The sequence below is a fragment of the Misgurnus anguillicaudatus genome, chromosome 13 (genome assembly GCF_027580225.2).
Source record: "Misgurnus anguillicaudatus chromosome 13, ASM2758022v2, whole genome shotgun sequence".
NCBI lineage: Eukaryota > Metazoa > Chordata > Actinopteri > Cypriniformes > Cobitidae > Misgurnus > Misgurnus anguillicaudatus.
The window spans coordinates 9,908,481-9,928,629 of record NC_073349.2 but is presented as its reverse complement, the minus strand read 5'-3'; the positions used below and the strand labels follow the sequence as shown (position 1 = coordinate 9,928,629).

Genomic DNA, 20,149 nt, shown 5'->3' with positions numbered 1-20,149 from the left:
TATAACGTCATTACTAATTATAATCGAGAGAACTACAGTCAGGACAAACAATGGTAGGGGTCTGTGCGTACAGAAAGCTGTTCACTTTAGCGATTTTTTTTTATGGTTAAATTGTTTAAAATCACTTCCGCATGTTAACATTTGCAAGCTACGTGCAAATTATAAACTTTTAATTTTAAATTTGCGTATTATTCCGTGAAACGCATGCAAGCTGAATCGTGGGTCGTAATCCAACTGATCCAACCGAAGTATAGTTGATTTTTTTACATGTACAGTGCATGTGAAGCAATTTTCATCGTCAGAAGAGCATGTGCTGTACGTGCATTGTCGGATTTTTGAAACCATGTGTAATTAGCAGATATTTTAAATGTAAAAATGTCACTATTCTAAACACTTTTAAAGTACATTTACATTCTCCTTACTAAAGGTGCTGACAGAGACATCTTGTGAGTCCAGTGTTGGACAGAACTGTTGTTTCAACCGTTCGTTCAAACAAATAATTTATAAGGAGTCAATTAGCGAATTCGACGCTTTGTGTGGCAATCCTGGCTGGGCAGCGCAAAACTGTAACAAAGTGTTACTGTAACAACACGGAAAACTTTTCCTCCTATGATTTGGTCTTCTGACCTTTCGCCGAACGTCTGTGTACACGTACAAGTCAAACTATACTTTGCAATAAGGTTGTGTCGATCGACGATACTGTTATACTGTATGTATTAAGGGAAGGGAATACTGTTATGTAAGGAATACATTAATTACTGAGCAGACCTTTGTGCTCAATTACAGCATAAAATCAACATCTCACACCATACTGAACATGTACTATTGACTTGCATATCATTAAAATTACTCTTAGCAACTAAATATATAATTTTCGAAATAATTATCTATGACTTGTCAACAAGACCTCTAAAAAGAAGAGGGGTAAATATGCAGAAAATCCAGAATTGCCCTTTTCATAATCAAATGAAATTAAAGCAACACCAAAGAGTTTTTGCTCTTTGCTCCCCCTACAGGTTAGAAATCGTAATTGTTCATTAACACTGTCATAAATACTGAGGTATAGCTGGCTCTGATTGGATTGTAGGTCTGCCGTAAAGCAAGTTTTTGTAGTTTTCACTCGAACTACAGGACCGCGACCCGACGGTTGGAAACTTCTTTAGTGCGGTTTTGGCCGATAGGGGGCTGCAAAGCGAATGTGAAAGTGCTGTTCGCCCTGTTTCAAGTGGATGAATGACTGAAACTGTTTTAGAAGCGTTATTTTAAGGTAAAAAAAAATTCTTTAGTGTTGCTTTAATATTGCTGTGTATTCAATACCAAACACAATGAAAAGACACGACATGTTACAACAGTTTGCTGCAAAAGAACAGTCAGTCCTCACATATTTCTATCGAATCAAACACCTTTCTCACACATTGGTACATCATGTCTCAGTTCTTTTAAGAGAAGATGTTGGTGGATTTTTTTCATCTTGTATTAAAAAATCAACTGTGAAATGGCACAGGATATACCGAAGAGCAGAATTATATTTTATTTAAAGCTGTGAGGCCCTTTCTCATGCTGTGCCTTTAGACAGATCGCTAATCCCATACGCTGTGGCAGATCGACATTTTCTCTCCGAGCCACTCTATTAAATCACGTAACGGACACATTTGGCCTTCTGTCTCTGACTGTGACCATGTCAACATATCTCAGCCCTCCCGTGGACACCAGCAGGTCACCTTACATCTCCCAAACTCACCAACACAGACAGTCAGGTGGGCTCTGGGAGTACAGTTAGTTCATACGACCTGCCTTGAATGTTTGCTGTAGTGCATTCGACAGGGCTTAAACAGCAAACCAGACACCTGGATACTGTTGCACAGGTGCACAGGGCATTTCTTCACCGAATCGTCTCCTTGTCTCAGACAGCACAACGGTTGTAATGAGAATGGAATGAACATTTTTTTTCAATAAAAGACGTGTGCATTGACCTTTAGAAAGTGAAATGTTGAATTAAACATGAGCTCATCTGAATTCTGTTAACAAGGACAATGGAGGATTTGTTGGTCATTATTTAGCAGGATGTTAAACATCAAGTATCCCTCACTTTCTCTGTGTCTGTCTGTTAGAAATTAGTAGATTTGACCACTATTCTTGCTGTTCTGGTCAGTAGGTCAATCCTGCCTTATGACATACTAATCCAGTTTCTCTTCTTTCTCTCTTCTCAGTGACGGACAGCTGTCAGATCTGAGGATGGATGAGCTACAGGATGTGCAGTTGACTGAGATCAAACCCCTCCTGACAGACAAGGTGAGTTCACAAATACTCCCAACATCTGATTCTCTGATTGTGTCTTCAGATGTCACATCATGTATACATGTATAGTTTTCCTTTACGTTTTTGAAAAATTTAAAAACCACAATTTAATGCGGGCTCTTCTATGCTCTGGTCTAAATGGTGGTTACCAGGATACCAGGCTGTACCAGAGCAATGAGATCAGAGAGATGATGTATGAATGTCATCAGATTCTCATCTCACAGCCATCTAGATCACCGGTCTAGATTCAGAGCCAGAAATGAGCTGGCGTAAGAAAATCCTCCTTGTGGAGGTCAAGGACAATAGTGTTCCTGTCGCTTTGTAAGTTTGGATAAAAGCATGTGCCAAATGCATAAATGAAAAAGTTCAGAAAAGATTCAGGCTTTTAGGAGAGCTTTGCTTTTTTCTGTGTATTGTGTAGAGTATGAATACTTGCATGTTTGCTTATAAGCACTTAAATCTCAACTCCAATATGTTGACCTCATATTTGAACACTAGTTTTACACCGTGTGCAGAATTATTAGGCAAGTTGTATTTTTGAGGATTACTTTTGTTATTGTACAACTACAATGCTCTTGGTCAATTCAAAATGTTAACAAACCCTCAAACCTGGACATTTAAGTAGTAAAAGTGAAATTTTGGCTTTCTTAAGAGAATATTTCTATGTACATCATTATTAGGCAATTATTAGTGTGCAGAATTATTAGGCAACTAAATGAAAAACAAAGATTTTACCATCTCACTTTTTTTCACCTGTTAAAGTGAGAATAATAAACAAAATCTACATTTACAAATAAACATTTAATAAAAAATAAAAATATATATATAAAAAAACGCTACCACTGCTTGAAGAAAGTATCTTCTAAAAATTGTCAGTAAGTCTGAGAGTTGTTTTTTATTTCCATTTTCAACCCAAAAAGTCCAACTAGCTCATCTTTAATAATACTTGTCTGTGCCTGCCTGCCTGCCTGTATTGTAGAAGACACTTTTTTCAAGCAGTGGTACAGGAAAAAGTTTGCATCTTTCAAGAAGACTTTTTTATGCAGGGCAGCGCTTCATCACATGCATCTAGGTGCTCCACTGCATGGCTGGCCAGTAAAGGCCTTGGAGATGAAGGGCTAATGACAGGGCCCCCTTCTTCACCTGGCTTGAACCCTATTGAGAGCTTTTGGTCCCTTCTTAAGCAGGACATTTACAGTGAAGGTAAACAGTACACCTCTCTGAACAGTGTCTGGGAGGCTGTGGTTGCATCTGCACAAAATGTTGATTCAGACCAGATCAAGAAACTGACTGAATCCGTGAATGGAAGGCTTGTGACTGTTATTGAAAAGAAGGGTGGCTATATTGGTCACTGAGTTTATATATATTTTTTTATATATTTTAGTTTATATATTTAAAAAAAACATTTATTAAATGTTTATTTGTAAATGTAGAGTTTGTTTATTATTCTCACTTTAACAGGTGAAAAATCTTTGTTTTTTATTTAGTTGCCTAATAATTCTGCACACTAATAATTGCCTAATAATGATGTACATAGAAATATTCTCTTAAGAAAGCCAAAATTTCACTTTTACTACTTAAATGTTCAGGTTTGAGGGTTTGTTAACATTTTGAATTGACCAAGAGCACTGTAGTTGTACAATAACAAAAGTAATCTTAAAAAATACAACTTGCCTAATAATTCTGCACAAACATGGCAACATGCCGAAGCGTTGTGCATATCTGATACCTGGTATCCTAAAAGTTTGGATGTAGTGGTGGATTTTGTTCCCTTCCCAAAACTTAAAACCCAAGGGGAGAAATGCCGGATGTGGATCAAGCAGTGTGAAAGGCATAAATATTGACAGGATTAACAAAAACACTACGTTTGCTCCAATGTAAGAGCACGTTAATGTAAGCTAACGTTAGCGAGCTAACCCCGCACATCATTGCTTGAGAATAATGACGGTTCTTTGTTCATAATGCATATATTTGCACGTAAAATAAGATGATTAAAGGCAAGACGGAGGGTGACTAGCATACTTTAAAAAAATATTTTAGCGTTTTGTTAATGGACAGCCTCCCCTGAGTACCCCAGTACTCCCTATAAGCGGGAGAATGTAATCATTGAAAAGTGGTCAGGCTTATGTCTTGTGTTTATTCTATAAGACTTTTAAAACTGGCAAACCTAACCTCGTTTCTCTTTCCTAACAGAATGGACAGAACTTCCAGGACTTTGATTGTCAGGTAAGAATCTCCTGTGGTCACTGTGCCATCAATTTTTAATCACATCTCAAGCTCTCTTTTAATTACTACATTCACACAGCCATTAATGTACTGCACTGCTACTTTATTTCCCATTACACACTTCCTGACCTTTACTGAACTGTGAGCATCTAAATTCACAAATGTGTGTCTTTTTGTTTTTCTCTGGTTGTGTGGGAGGGTTTGTGGGTGGTGAAGCCTTGTACATAAGTATTATCCATATGCGTGTTGAATCTAAAATGCACAAATGCATCAGCAAACTTTATTCATTTAGTTAATTTCACTTTAATTTCTGCCCACAACTTTTTATTTCCTAGTGAGTTTATTTCAGTCTCCCATTACAGTTTATTCTCCTGTCGTGGCCTCCATAGGAACGAGAGGTGATCCGGTCTGTTTCAGACAGCAGCACACAGCTTTTATTGCAGCTCACCTGCTCTCTATTATTCAGTGTCCTCCATTATCATAAACCCAATCAGGCTGACATTTGAAGCCCTGCAGGTCCAAGGTGGTTGTCGTCTAGTTTCACCCAGGAAGAAACGGGAGTCTAATTACTCGCCTATTAAAAAGCTCTTTTAATAGGATGCAACTACAGATATAAGTTATAACTTTACTAATGACTTTAAAACCTCTAAGAAGCATCTTTAAAAAACTTTTTTTGAGTACATTAAAATTTGTTCTTACTGTATTTTTATTGTAACTACAATTAACTGGTAATGTGCCTATAAATGTACCCATGTGTACATTTTATTTCATTTACTTTATTTTTGGAATGGAAGGAACTAAGTTTGAGGTGTGGAAGTCAGGATTGGAAGGGTCTGGACCTATTTCTGTTAGGGGGCATGCACACCAAAGCTTTTACGCCCGCAGCCGGTGTATGTTTTCAGTTGTTTCCAATACAAGCTCAGCGTTTTTCAAAAAGGCAGCAGCTAGGTTTTTTCCACCTGTGCAAAACACATACAGCAAGAGAAAAAATTAAGTGCCCATCAAATGCTTCTTGGATATAATTACAACAAAGTGCATCAACAACTCACAAAAACTCCCATATATAACAAAACGTTTTTACGCTCACATGAGGTGGCTTTTCAGTCAATTTGAAAGAGGTGCATTTCGCAAAACTGCAATGGCAACAGTTTATTCGCAAGTTACAGCGATATGTAAGTTAGAGTAAGTTACAGCGGTATGTACTAAAACCTACCAGAAACACCTAAATACATGTCTGTTCCCAAGTATAATGGACTTTTTCTTGTCAATAATGTTTGGATAACGCTTCTACATTTCTTTTGATTTAAAATGATGTACTATTACCTACAAGAAGCAGCTATACGTTGGTGCTCCTAAGTATAAGCTTTCCTTGGCATTAAAGGAAATAGTATTTTACTGTGTTTTTACCTCAACTAAGACAAATTAATACATACCCATCTTTTTTCAATGCGTGCACTTCATCTTTGCAGGGCGTGTCGTGATTAGGGATGCAACGATTATAGATTGTGATGGTACGGTTATAGTCTGATAAATAATCACGGTTGTACGGTTATTACGGTTATAATGGACTAATTTATTTTACAACATTAATGTAAAAAATCACATGAATACATTTTTTAACAATTATTGCTAAATTCTTTTGTATTTTCAGTTTGTGTATTTTTTCTGTAATTCTTGGACAAATGATAATAATAATAATAACCTAGCAGGCTTTGACTTAAACAGTATAGGTGCCTTTTGAAACCTGTAGGCTGTTCATTTTAATGATCTTTTGAATAAATGTAATTTTATATTTGGACTGAATATATATTATAATATTATAATACATTATAAATATATTATAAAACTAATGTATATTATTTTGATTTGTTTGAAGTATTAGTAAAAATGATAAGAGCCTCTCAAAACGAATAATAACACAGGGTCATCCTGGACTGGGTTCTGCGAGTCATTTTGGACTGGGAGCATTAACGTGTTAACTCATGCTATTAATTCATAAATCATTAACGCGTTAAAATAATTCAACGTTATTAAATGCAGTCAGACCACCAGGAGCCCCGCCCGGATTTGATCCGCGAGGAGGAAGTTTTTAATGCTGCACAGACCGATTGGAGTGTGGCTCTTTCACGCACCCGTGCAGGCACGCACACACACACACACACACACACACACGCACACACACACACACCAGATGCACGAACAACCAAGAGACGTGTCACGCGCACACATTCTTTTGAACGCGGAGCTTTGTCATACAGTGCGCTAACGAGCATGTCGCATGCCGCACGCGCCTCTTGGTGGTTCGTGGATCTGGTTTGTGTGTGTGTGCGTGAAACAAAAACACGCGGTGTAGCGGAGGCTTTACGGTTACTTAACCGTGACATTTTAAAGCGCGGTTAATAGTGAAACCGGTTAATCGCTGCATCCCTAGTCGTGAATGTCTTAGCAATTTAGCCTAGCTCCATTCATTCCTTAGTGTGGGTTCACACCAGATGCGAGTTCAACGATTTGCGCGAGTAGATTACATACAAAGTCAATGCAAAGACACGATCGGACGCGTTCTCGCGTGGGGCGATGCGAATGACGCGATATGGGCGGCGCGTTTGCCGCGAAAACGCACACTATTCGCCTCAGATGCGTCTTCGCCCAAGTTGAACTCGAGCTAAAAATTCGCATTACACAAAGTTAAATCCCGCGAGTAATCTAGATATAATCTAGTAATGCGATGCACCACGTTTGGTGTGTACGTAGCATTAGGATCCAAACTGGGATGAATTTAGTGGATAAAGTGGATAAATATGAGAACTATATAGAGGGTATGCATGACGTCACTTTTCCACGTGACCACGCCGGAGCACGCCCTGTTGAGCGGCTGCTGCGAAAATGCCAGTAAAACTGACTATTATCAGCTTAAATTGAATTTAGTTGGACTTGATAGCAGAGGTGGACAATACTTAGTTACATTAGTTACATTTTCCAAGCATCTGTGCTGTATTAGGGTGTTTGTATTTGGAAAAATTTTACTTCACTTCATTCTAAAGCATAGAATCATACTGTGTATTGTTTAATGTTGCATATTAAAATTGATTTAATACCCAATTACATTTAAATTGTGTACCTTCACTTGAGTAAAAGTACGTTAATCTGTAACTAAATATTAAATGTAATACAAAAACCTGTATTTATGAAATGTAATAGAATAAAAATTATGATAATATGCCTTGAAACGTATGTTTTCCAAAGAAAAAGAAAAATGCTTTAACTAGAAAGTAAAACTTTGCTTGATAGTGACCCTAGCAACTTATCAACCCACCTGTGGTCTGTGGACGTTGGCATGAACGATCAATTTACTTCTCCTTTCGGGTTTTTTTGCAGTCTGTAAAACGATAGCTCAGGATTCTTGTTAATCTGTTAGTACAATCTATCGCACAACAGCTTTTTATCCATTTAGACGCGTTTTCCCTGTGTTTCCACTTATTTCACACTGTACACAAATGCTGCCGCTCTGTCTTTTGCCACTCAGTGGGCGTAACCGCAGTCACTTTCGGCGAAGATGACGTCACGTGAATACCCTCTATTGTATGTTGGAAAAGCACTTAGATTGCAGCATTTCGACCTTGGCGCGCAGTAACATCATCACTCCTGACTACTCCCTCTCTCGCTCAAACTTCCGTCAATATTACTGCGCCCAAGAAATGAATGGGGCTAGGCTAAATACCTATTGCAGTGGATGTGATATTAGTAAACCTACCAACAGTCGACATGATGTTTGGAATGACTTATCGCAAACGGAAAAACTATATTTCAGTCGCATATCATCAGTTAACCGAAATGCTGTCATTTTGCAAGAGTTTATAGTCGACATTTAGAAACTAACGCTAATATATTTAATGGAAATTCAGCTAAAGTCAATTAGGACAGTTTTTTACTGAACGATGGATAGTGTGGTGAGTTGAAAATTGCTTTTTTCTTAACACCCCTAGAAAACATGTTTATGTGGAAATAAACTTAGTAGTTCCTATACTTATAAAATCTTAATTTTGTGCATTTGTATGAAACATTTCTCCTGTTCATGCTCGCGTTTCAAGACTTTCAGGACGAGACTCATTTATGTAAGTGTACATTTGGTTTCTTTTGTGTTTTCTAGCAGGGTTCATGTAGTATTTATAGAGCGTGCTGAATTGCACAGTAATTTACTGTATTATGCTGAAGCGAGGATTCACAGGTTTATATTTAGTCGCAGTCTGCTACAGGTACATGTCAGCTGGTTGAATGTAGCGAGAACTACCTCCTTACCCTCACACATATAAGATGCTTGAAATGGTATTCCCTTCGTAGTGATAGTGGAGTCAAGAAGATTAAGAGACCATTGATTTGGATTGTCAGGGTGACTGATCCATCATTTTTTTTGTGTTGCTCTTCCTGTTGGGTTTCTACTTGAGCTGGTAGCTATGCAACCGTAAGAGATCAACTATTACATAACCTGGTTTCTCTGAATTCCTCTTCACAGAGCGAGTAGATACAAGTAGACTTAACCAACTCTGCTCTGAAAATCCAGGTTTGATATTAATGGTTTCCTGAAGCCCCTAATGCTTGATGACATTGCAGTCGTCTTAGTTTTTATAGTTCCCCAGCATCCTCACATCTTTAGGAAGAGCAGTTGCTATGGTAACGCTTCTAATGTTGGCCTATGTGAGATGTGAATGAGGCTCTGTTGTAAGCTGACACAGGTGATGTAAGCTGACACTTGTTGGGCTTCTCCTGCAGAGGGCAGCGTAAATACATGAAACAGGCATTACGTTCTCATCGAAACCTTGTTGACTTATTTGTGTGCTTTGATTTCAGTATTGTTTTCTTATCTGTATTGATCTCTCATGCTTCAGATCTTTAAAAAGACAGTGCATCTTACATTTTTGGGATGGTGGTTTGGTGCAACAAATGGATATTGGCATCGTCATAAACTATGCAAGCCTGCTTTTGTTTTCTTTATCTAGCTCTTAAAGGATGTACAGCCGTGTTGCTGTAGGAATATGGCATTGGGTCAGACGGCACACAAGGGCAGCGAATGTGTTGGATGGGCATGATGCCCATTCGTCATTGACCAATCAGAATCCAGGAAAGAAACTATTGTTGTCCCAGACATTGATGAAGAGACAACCAAAAAAACCATTTGAGTCAGATTTTGAAAAGTTGCTTGCTACATTAAAACAGCTTTGTGAGAAAATTGAGGTAGAAATGTTAATGCTGGTGAATGCTGCCCTCTATGGCTCATTAATAGTATTGCATTATTTTTGCATTATTTCAAACACTTTTTGTAGATCAAGTAGTCTTGAGATCACAAACCAGTCGTGCCTCTTTCATCTCGTTCTGACATCTGAGCAGATTTGGAGCATCTTAACAGCTTCCGTGACAGGATACACCTGCTGCTTGATGTGGTATATAGACGCTGACATGCTGGTTGACTTATCAAGGGTGTGTTCCAATGCAGGGGTGTATGATCGTGGGCCGATGCACAGGGGTCTTTCTTTGCACCCTGAGATTGAAGGGAAATCCTTGTCACCTTCACCCACTCTTTCATCCATCAGGTGCATCCTGGGAAAGACTCTGAAGTTACATAGCTTGAAATGTCAAGCTATGTGAACCCGTTTTTCTAGGACCCCCTTCGTGGGTGGTGTATGTAACGGTAGGTATTTTCAAAGGTCATGTAAGAATCTCATGCTCCTTAGTTAACTGTTAGAAAACGCATGTTCTTCAACTTACACAGGTTTTGATTCTCATATCTGTGCTGGTGTGATATTCATAGGTTTTAGCAGTTCACAGGTTTTATGTCTTTTTTACTGCTCAGTAACGCTGAAGTGTTTGCATCAACACTCGGTAACAGTTTGCATATTTTGTTATAATGATATTTTATTATTATTATTTAACTTTGAAAAAATATGTTTCTTATTGTAGTTGTATGTGGTTGATTTCTTCGCATTTTGGTCTTTTCCATAAGAAAGTCATGAAGAAGGTATTTGGTTTGATATTAAAAATGACAAAATATGCCCGATCAGTGGCCCCATTGACATCTATAGTATTCTTTATGCTACTATGGAAGTCAATGGGGCCTCTGATTGGTTTGGATTCAAAGGTTCCTCAAATATCATCCTTTGTGTTCATCAGAACAAAGAAATTTATACAGGTTTGTAACAACATGAGGGTAAATAAATTTTCATTTCTGAGTAAAAAAAATCCCATTAACTGAAACTATTCCTGAAACTATCCATTTAATGGAGGCCAAAGAGGAATCTGCCAATATTTTTGTATTTTCTATGATAATATAGGGAAATATGTGGAGTTTTGAAGGGTGTTTTTTTTTATAAAATCCAAAAATACTTTTACAGTTTTTAGAAAAAAACCTGTGATAATACAGGGAGAATATGTGGGGTTTTGAAGGGTGTTTTTTTTATAAAATCGAAAACGAAACTTGGGGTGTGTGCAGAGCGTGCCGCACAAGCCCTGAAAAGTGAAGCCAAAACGTCTCGATCGCCCCCTAGTGACTGGTCCCAGTATAGGTCATAAACCCTGCCTCCCCCATGTTATTCAATGGGACTTGACATAGATATACTATATATATATATACTATGTACTATACACTAGATGTCGCCTTGGGGTTCTAAGCATGCGTCAAAACTGCCGCCATCTTGGAACAGGGGTCTTGTCGTAGCACGTAGCTAGGTAATGCTACAATCTCCGCCTGTACTTCGAATTCATGGACGATGCCAGACTTTTTTGTGCTGCGTATGTATGTTAAGGCTACTAGCACTATGCATTATAGTTAGAAATTTTGATTTTCATAATATCAGAACTTTCTTTTTTCTGGACTCAAATACTTGTCTTGACTGTTGAAACGAACCAAAGGAAAACCAAGAAAATCGCATTCATGACAATTTATGGTGATTTTATTTCCGTTACACCATTGCCTACAATGACGCTGATGGGGTGTTCCCCTGTTTCAAGATGGCGGCTCTATTTGACGCATTCGGTCCGATGAACTGCCGTAGCCAAGGCGACATCTAGTGTACATATCTATGAGACCAACTAAACAATTAAATTACACTTCAATTATCTTTTTTCTGTAGCTGGTTTCTGTCATTTACTGTAATTTTTATCACGCTGATGTAAATTCAAGTTTTTGTTTTTAAAATAAGTTTGTGTTTAGTTAGTTATTTAATGCTATAAAAACGGTAGTGTTACGTCATGATTGACAGCTGTGATATGTCATTCTGCAAGGACGGGGCCTTGATTTCGCAGCTTTACTTCCTGCTCAGTACTGCGCAGGACTGGTCCTCAAATCGCTACTGCGCAGACTCAAGACCCAAGATGTCAGCACCGTATCCGGACACTGGCGGATTCACTTTTTACCAATAGAAGAGAACGAACGGGCGTCGTCCATTTTTTTTTTTTTACAGTCTATGGTGTGTACACACCAGAAAACAGTAGATTACATACAAAGTCAATGCAAAGATGCGAATAAACACAAATTCACAGCTGGCGAATGACGCCAATAGGGCGGTGCGATTGCCGCCAACTCTTACTATTTACCTCAAATGTGTCTTTTGCGCAAGTTGAATAATTTCAACTTAAGGGGAATGGCATGACGCATTGGCGCACGAGCCAAAGGCAAATCCTGACACTGACCCTAGCTAGCAGATTATCAAACTAGACACCTTGGGTACCACTGGAAGCAACTTTGAAGATAAATCTTGTTTCATAGCAGCAATCTTACTCCAGTAAGAGAAAGGGGACTTTAATTATACAGTATAAAGATACAAAGCAAATATAAATTATTCTGGAATGTTTGTAACAAGAACTGAGATAAATACAGAATAAATTAACTTTCTAGGGACCCCAATTTGAAAACCTCTGGCATAGAGTCACAAATTTGAAAAACAAAATTCGAACTAGAACTGAATCAGACATATCTGTTATGGTTATGTCATACTGTCAGTAAAGTTAGCGTGATTTCACTTCTCAGTTTCAGCATTATGAGCTCATTCTCTGAGAGATGAGAATGAGATTACATTCACCCGCTTACATTTCTCATGTCATCTGTTGTCCTCACAGTGACCCATCACTGATGGTCTCTGCTCCATCATTTCCTCTCCATGTTTACTGTTGTATTCATCTCAGTAATAGCAAAACACATGAGCTCAGCTGTGAATTAATTGGAAAATGCTCTTTGAGGAGCAATGGCTGACTCTGCAAATCTGCTTAGTACATTGTGCTGGTTCTGAACCTCTCACGGTCTGTTTGCAGAATACTTTTATCATTTGATAAAAGTACGACTGAGATCTGTTTAATGCTGTTCTCAGGCTTAAATGAATGTTAGGAATGTAGAAAAACATTTGCTATGTAGTTTATTATGTGTAATGCCAAACAACAGCAACGCACAATAAATCTGTAGCAGTTAATTTACTTCCAGATTGCATTACAAACATTCATGGATGCTGATGTGCTATTTTGCGAGATCACTTTATTACTCACCTATCTGTTGTTGTAGTGTATTGTAGTATGCAGTTTTACCTGCATTTTTTGTGTTATGCTGATTTTGTGTTCAAATAAATAAAAGAGACAACACAAGATGTGTTAAAACAACCCAAAATGTGCCAGTAATGACATGGAGATGTGCCTGGTTTGGGACTACACATTAAAGGGCACCTATTATGTCCTTTTTACAAGATGTAATATAAGTCTCATGTGTAACTAAAATGTGTCTGTAAAGTTTCAGCTCAAAATACGCCACAGATCATTTATTATAGCGTGTCCAAAATGCCCCTATTTGGGTGGGTGCAAAAAATGCGCTGTATTTTTTAGTCTGTACATTTAAATGCAAATGAGCTACAGCTCCTGATTTCTTAAAAACAGATAGTGAGCGCTTTCAGTTAAAATAGATCTGATACCTGTAAAATCAGTCTGAGACAATAGTATCTAGTGGACTGAGTACTTGCTGAAGGTGGAAACTATGGTAATGCAGGACTGTTAGTGGGCGGGGCTTTATCATTGTGACTTCACATTGATAAGAGAATCAAGACGGCATCTCTATTGAGATTGCGTTGGTTTAATGGGGATTAAAAAAACAAGGAGCGGGTGGATTTTTTTCATCGTAGGGTGGATGTGTTCACACACTGCCATCACACATTATGTCCAAACTGCTTGTAAAAGTGGATTTTGCATAATAGGTGCCCTTTAAATGTTGTTTTACAGGGATAGTTCAGCCAAAAATTATATAAAACCCATGGTTTACTCACCCCGAAGCCGTCCAAGATGCATATGTCCATCATTTTTAAGACAAACACATTTTCAGTTATTTTAGAAAATGTTTTAGATCTTTCAGTTAATCGAATGTAAAGTTACGGGGTCCACGTCCTTCAAGTCCAAAAATGTGCATCCGTCCTTCACAAAATAAATCCAAACGGGTCCACGATGATAAACAAAGGCCTTCTGAAGGTTATCCGTGCCATTTTGTTGTAGAAAATCCACATTTTAACTTTATAAACGAAACTGCTGCTGCTCTGTGCCCCCCCCCTTGCATTTGTCATACGTCACTAAGAAAAGTGCGTACACTACGCTAATACCCTCTCCAGAATACAAAGGAGTCTAAGATGGCGGCGCTACCGGAAGCTAGTTATTTTAGTTTATAAAGTCCCAAATATGGATATTTCCACAACAACACCGCGCGGATCACCCTCAGAAGACTTTTGTTTATCATCCTGGAGCCGTTTGGATTTCTTTGGGGAAGGATATAAGCAAATTTTTTGGACTTGAAAGAGCTGGCCCCCGTAACTTTACTGTTTAGCAGCTGGAAGATATAAGACATTTTCTAAAATAACTGAAAATGTGTTCGTCTGTAAAATGATGGACATATGCAGCTCGGATGGCTTTGGAGTGGGTAAATCTAAGTGAGTTTAATATAATTTTTGGCCGAACTATCCCTTTAACACAACCGTATACATTTTTGGCATTATATGTGCTCCCTGAGAATCGAACCCACACCCTTTGCATAGCTAACACAATGCTAAGCCAATTGAGCTACAACAGATTTTTTTCCATGTTACTTAACACTGCCAGGCTGCACCCTGCGGACCGAAAAACGTGTGCAGATCTGGCTTTGGATTTACAAGGACCACACCGGTACTGCTAATATCCTTTTTACATTTCTGTGACTTAAACTTCGGTAGCCAAGACAAGGCATGCTTGTCACCATGGCAACAGCAGCTTTGAACAGGTGTGTTACAGCATGTTCGATTCACCGTGTAATTTGTGTAACACTTTAAGTGGATTTATACATCGTTATTTATTGCATATCCTCGACACACACACCCCTTCATCCTCCTGACCCCGTAAATCCAATTAGAGAAGCTTGAATGCTCTCCATGTCTACCCCTCATCTCTCTGACACTCCTATAGTCATTTCATACGTCAGCTTTAGCTTGCAGATTTTTCCTTATTTTCACGCTGCCGACTTAAAAACAGAAAGGTGCTTTATTTATTTATTTTCTGGTGGGTGTACGCAGCAACGGGTAGCACTGTGATTTTTCTTTATCTACCTCGGTCCACCTTTTCATCGTGTCTGTCCCCTCCCTCACGTCCTAAGCTGCCGCCGCCCCTCTTTCTCAGGGGAGTGAGAGGAGATCAGGAGAGAACGGCTCATTCTGTCTATTTCTGTTATCGCTGGATGAAACATGACTGCAGTGCTGGATCTCGACCAGGTTTCCTCTGCTGTGATTGGCGTGGTGAGTGTTGTCCTCTCTGCGTAATAGATCGAGAAAGCTTGTTTTCTCGCTGACCAGCCTGTTGCTTTCCATGTGAAGCCACAGCGGGAACTTTGCTAATGTAAACTGTTAGGGTGACATAGCTTCAGGCGTTTCTGTCATGAGTCGTAAGGTTGAACGATGGGTGTATCTACCTTTTTGTTTGAGAGGTGTTTGGGTGTGTTCTATGTCATGTGCTTTTATGGTTCTCCAGTGTCATCAAGAGGAGTTTTTTTGGGATAACAGTGTATGCAGCATGCTGTCCACTTTGTTGGGGTTGCTTTTAGCAATGATTTTGGCAAGTCGTGCCATAAGAGTAAAATAGGTCAGCTTTCGAGTCTTTTGAACACAAACCACTGCCTTTTTATTTTTATTTTGCCATTTTATATTTATAATAATATTAATTAATATTTATTATTATTATCATTATAATTATTATTATTTGCTATTGTTATTATTGTTATTATTATTATTGTTATTATTATTATTATTATTATTATTATTATTATTATTATTATTATTATTATTATTATTATTATTATTATGGTAAATAATAATAAACAACTTTTTGAGATAATTTTGATACACATCATTCTTACTTTTTAACTTTTTCCATGCGTTTTAAAAAAAAAGGTGCTAGACAATGCCAGCATTTTTTATGATTTTCACAAGGTTTAATGCCTTTTAGAAGATGTTCTTCTTTAAATATATAAACATACAATATATAAAATAAAAAAAGACCCTCTTAAATTATCTTAAAAATGGGTAGGTTTCTTCAAAAATACAAAATTTTGAGCAAAAAGGTGAGATAATTTCATTTTTGTAAAAGATTTTCTTAGAGATTAGATTTAGAACGAAGATCAAAACATACAGAGTTTTTACTATTTTTGGATCTGTGGATGCTCTATGCCGCTTTTCCATTGCATATACCCCACGGTTTGGTTTGGGTCAGGTCAGCTCACCTCACTTTGGCTTGGTTAGCTTTTCCATCGAGTTTAGTAACACTTTGGAGTGGGAGGGATTATAGGCGTGTCGTTAAATTTGCGCTGCTGTGACATCATACAAGTGAGAGCGTCGTTGTACATTCCATTCATTTATTTCTCAGTCCGCCACAAAATTAAATTGGCCACCACAAATAGATGTTTGCACGTCACGTTTATCACTACCTCTGTATGACATGACAGTTTCTGTACAAACACCCGTGGCATCAGTCGCACTCCGCTGAGCCTCATTTAAGTTGCATTTAAGCAAATATGCGGACGTGCTCGTTGCGAATGTGCCACCACAAACTGCAAGTCTGGAAAAAACTTGTATGGTGTTCCTGACTCTCAACCTGTAGATGTTTTTCATGGCTAAAAGGGAGTTTGGGAACTTATAGCAGAGCACAGATGACAACATGTTTGCTCGACAGAGCAAGCTAGCACTAAGGTAAAGCTAATCTTTAACATTATAGCGATGGTGCTAGTAGTGACGATTCTCTCAGACCAATCAGTGATCTACGGTGTTTTCGCGTCACGTCTGGTATCAGGTCGGATCGCTTGGAACCCCAACCGATGTGGTATGAAAAAAGTATCGGGCACTACGTACTGCACCCAATGGAAAAGGTCCCAAAAGTAAGCTAGCTGAGCCAAACCGTGGGGTACTATGCAATGAAAAAGCGCCATTAGTGTTTTATAAGGTGGTTAAGAGCTCCACCTGGTGGATAATAGCGGAAATATAGATTGTGGTAAAAACTCGTCATTGGCAGGGAAGCTTTTTTCTTAATTGATGAGATAAGTTGTCAATGGCGGGAAAATATTGAAATACAAAATATGAAACACAGGTGAATTGTATGTACACAGACAATTTAACAGTAGAGTAACCTATTCCAGAGTCGTGCTTTATTTTGCGGCACATTTGCATTTTCCAGAGATTTTAGTATATAGGCTAGGAAAAGATTCAAAAATAAACTATTAGGTAATATTATTCACACTGGAACCCATCGTAGTGTTAAGTCTGTTTTTTTTTATTCTTTGTCGTTTGAGACACGATAACACACAGCCCTCTCACATGCTTGTCATATTGCTTAGTCGATCTGTCGCTTGTGCAGTTCAAACATTCACGTAACCCTGCTGCATCAGAAGGTTTTAACGAAGACAGATGAAGCTGAGTGGTTTTGCAATTGACGTTTTTCCTTTTGAACCACACTCTGGCACGATTTGCGATCACACTGGGGTTCCTCGCCTAAACCCACCTCTGCAAGCCAGCCAGGGCATGATTAACCAAAGCGCACCTGGGCACGGTACGAAGCGATCACGCTAGTCTAACAAACCAGGCTTTGAGGGTCAAACACACTCGGGCGTGGTTTGGTTGGGATAATGTGTGTGCGCCCTTAGTCCTTCTGGTTGTGTTACTTTTGTACAGTCCTGGTTAGGGGTAGCACAATTCTCCAAATCCAAGATTTGATTTGGTTCTCGATTTTTACTTTATTTTTTTGAAATGCTATGCCATTTTTAGACTAAAAATTTATGAAATATACTCTCTGACCTTGAACCCGGAGATGCCCTGCCATGTTAGTTGTGCTGCCAGTGGGAAAACATGGTACACACACATACCTGATAAAACGAAACTTCCTGTCAGATAAACATTCCTGTCAGTACTTTGCAACTTGTCATTTAAACGCAAGCGGGAGGAGTTTATATGGACGCAAACTAATATTATGGCGGAGTCTGCTGCTTGTGTTGTAAGTAAACATGCTGCACAGTGTTTTGTACATGTATATGTTCAGCTTTCTCTGAATTTTCAGCGCAATTCATGAAATAAGATTGCGCAACCAGACGCTTTAGTTTTATCAATGAAAGGCTAAAAATAGCGCTGTACACCATGTGTTTGCGCCAGAAGTCAGAAAAGACGTAAAATATTTTGTTCAGTATCTCAGATTAGATAAATGGGCGGAGAGAAGGCAGTCTCCTGTGGCTGTTCGAACACATTCAACCACATTTGCGTTTACACTACAAAAGCTTGGCAAGCCGACTGGACGTCACATGGGGGCGTGGCAGCATCAACGATTCCATTTTTTTAATTCGAAGTTCGAGGTTGTGACTTAATTTCGATTGATTTCGATTTAAAATCGAAATTGTGACAACCTTAGTCCTGGTTCATGAACGTCTCGAGTCAAAAGTCCGAAGTATAGTTTTTTTTACGTGTACACGTATGAGTCAAATAAACTATGCTTTGCGAGGCTGTGCGTTTGACGTAAAAAAAACTATACTCTGGACTTTTGACTTGAGACGTTTGACGCATGAGCACTGCGACTAAATGCAGTGCCTCTTCTGAACTACATACTACATTTTCCTGTACGTGCATGTGCAATTTATGTGTACAAAGTATGCACAGTGACAAAAATCCAGCGGTGCGCATACAGTGCACATGTACTATTCTGATGACCATATTTGCGTCACACACACTACACACAGACCATCGCGTATGAGTAAAAACTTAACTATACTTATAGCTTTACATTGTTTTTTTTTTATTTTGGTTTTTTGCCTTTTTACAGTATGTAAGGAGAGGACAGGAAAGTACAGGGGAAGAGAGGGGTTTGGGATCGGTAAATGACCACGAACAGGGAATCGAATTCAGGTCGCGCTGCCCACTACACCATCGGCTCTGACATTAACAGTTGATTTTATCTCCACTTTGACCAACTCAAGCAGAACAGATGGTGCACTGACAGCTGCCTGGCCTCTTCATGTAGTTAACCTCAGTCTCTCTCCTTGATTGCGTTCGTCCATGCCACATCCTCGAGCGGCCCTCAGGCACCACCACAGCTCCGAACGTTTTGCGTTTCATCTACATCCTGCTATAGTGCTGGCTCCGTTATATTGTTGTCTTGGTAACTATATCTTTTTGCGGGAATATGTTCTTGGATTGCGTTGTCACTTGCTGTATGTGTTCATCACCTGAATCAGAAGTGGTTCTGTAGTGTTGTTTGCTCTGGTGTGCCTTTTTGTACTGGTATACAAGTAATTTTTCCTTCTAGTTTCAACATTTTACAGCACTGGATAAGTCATCTTTAGCCGTGGTGTATGCTTGAGCTCCATAAGCAAAAAAATAAATATACCGGTATATAAGCCATAACGTTATGACCACCTGCCTAATATTGTGTAGGTCACCTTTTTGCCACTCAAACAGCCCTGACCCGTCAATACATGGACTTCACTAGACCGTTCTATCAGAACCAACATTCCCTTTTTCAGCATTTTCGGCTACAGTAGCTCGTCTGTGGGATCGGACCACACGGACCAGCCTTCGCTCCCCACATGCATCAATAAGCCTTGGCCGCCCATGACCGGGTCACTGGTTTACCGCTTTTCCTTCTTTGGACCACTTTTGATAGGAACTGACCACTGCAGACCGGGAAGACCCCACAAGAGCTGCAGTTTTTTGGAGATGCTATGACCCAGTCGTCTAGCCATTACAATTTGGCCCTTATCAAAGTTGCTCAGATCCTTACACTTTCCTATTTTTCCTGTTTTTTTTTTAATGGGTAGTTTTTGCTACTCTACAACTATATTTGCACTGTTAGTATTGGTGCAATTGTATCTGCTTGATTTTAATAATGCATTGCAGTATTTCTAAAAAATTTTTTTTTGGATGGACTGGAGAAAAATATCAGTTTCATCAGGTGTGGCGCTGTGGCCATTTCCAGCATACACTGTTTATTTATAACATTGTGATGTAGCTTTATTGCATCATGACATGCTCACGTCCAGCGTAGAAACTGTGCCGTTGAATAAACACCAAACAACATTCACAACTAACACAAGGTGTTGTGGAGAACCATACATGTA

At 38.8% G+C, this 20,149-nt stretch overlaps 1 protein-coding gene across 7 annotated transcripts in view; it reads left to right on the top strand.

Annotated features, from left to right (window-relative positions):
- The window catches only part of ndrg3b (ndrg family member 3b), a 66,997-nt gene that overhangs the window by 20,820 nt on the left and 26,028 nt on the right, over positions 1-20,149 (top strand). For 5 of the 7 annotated variants that reach the window (XM_073874990.1, XM_073874988.1, XM_073874986.1 and 2 more), the window contains exons 2-3: positions 2,211-2,292; positions 4,492-4,524. In XM_073874990.1, the coding sequence (XP_073731091.1) occupies positions 2,236-2,292; positions 4,492-4,524 (90 nt within the window). In that variant the 5' untranslated portion in view covers positions 2,211-2,235. Of the gene's footprint in view, positions 1-2,210; positions 2,293-4,491; positions 4,525-15,081; positions 15,300-20,149 lie in introns of those variants that run through there. The other 2 variants (XM_073874989.1, XM_073874992.1) reach the window with 2 other exon arrangements.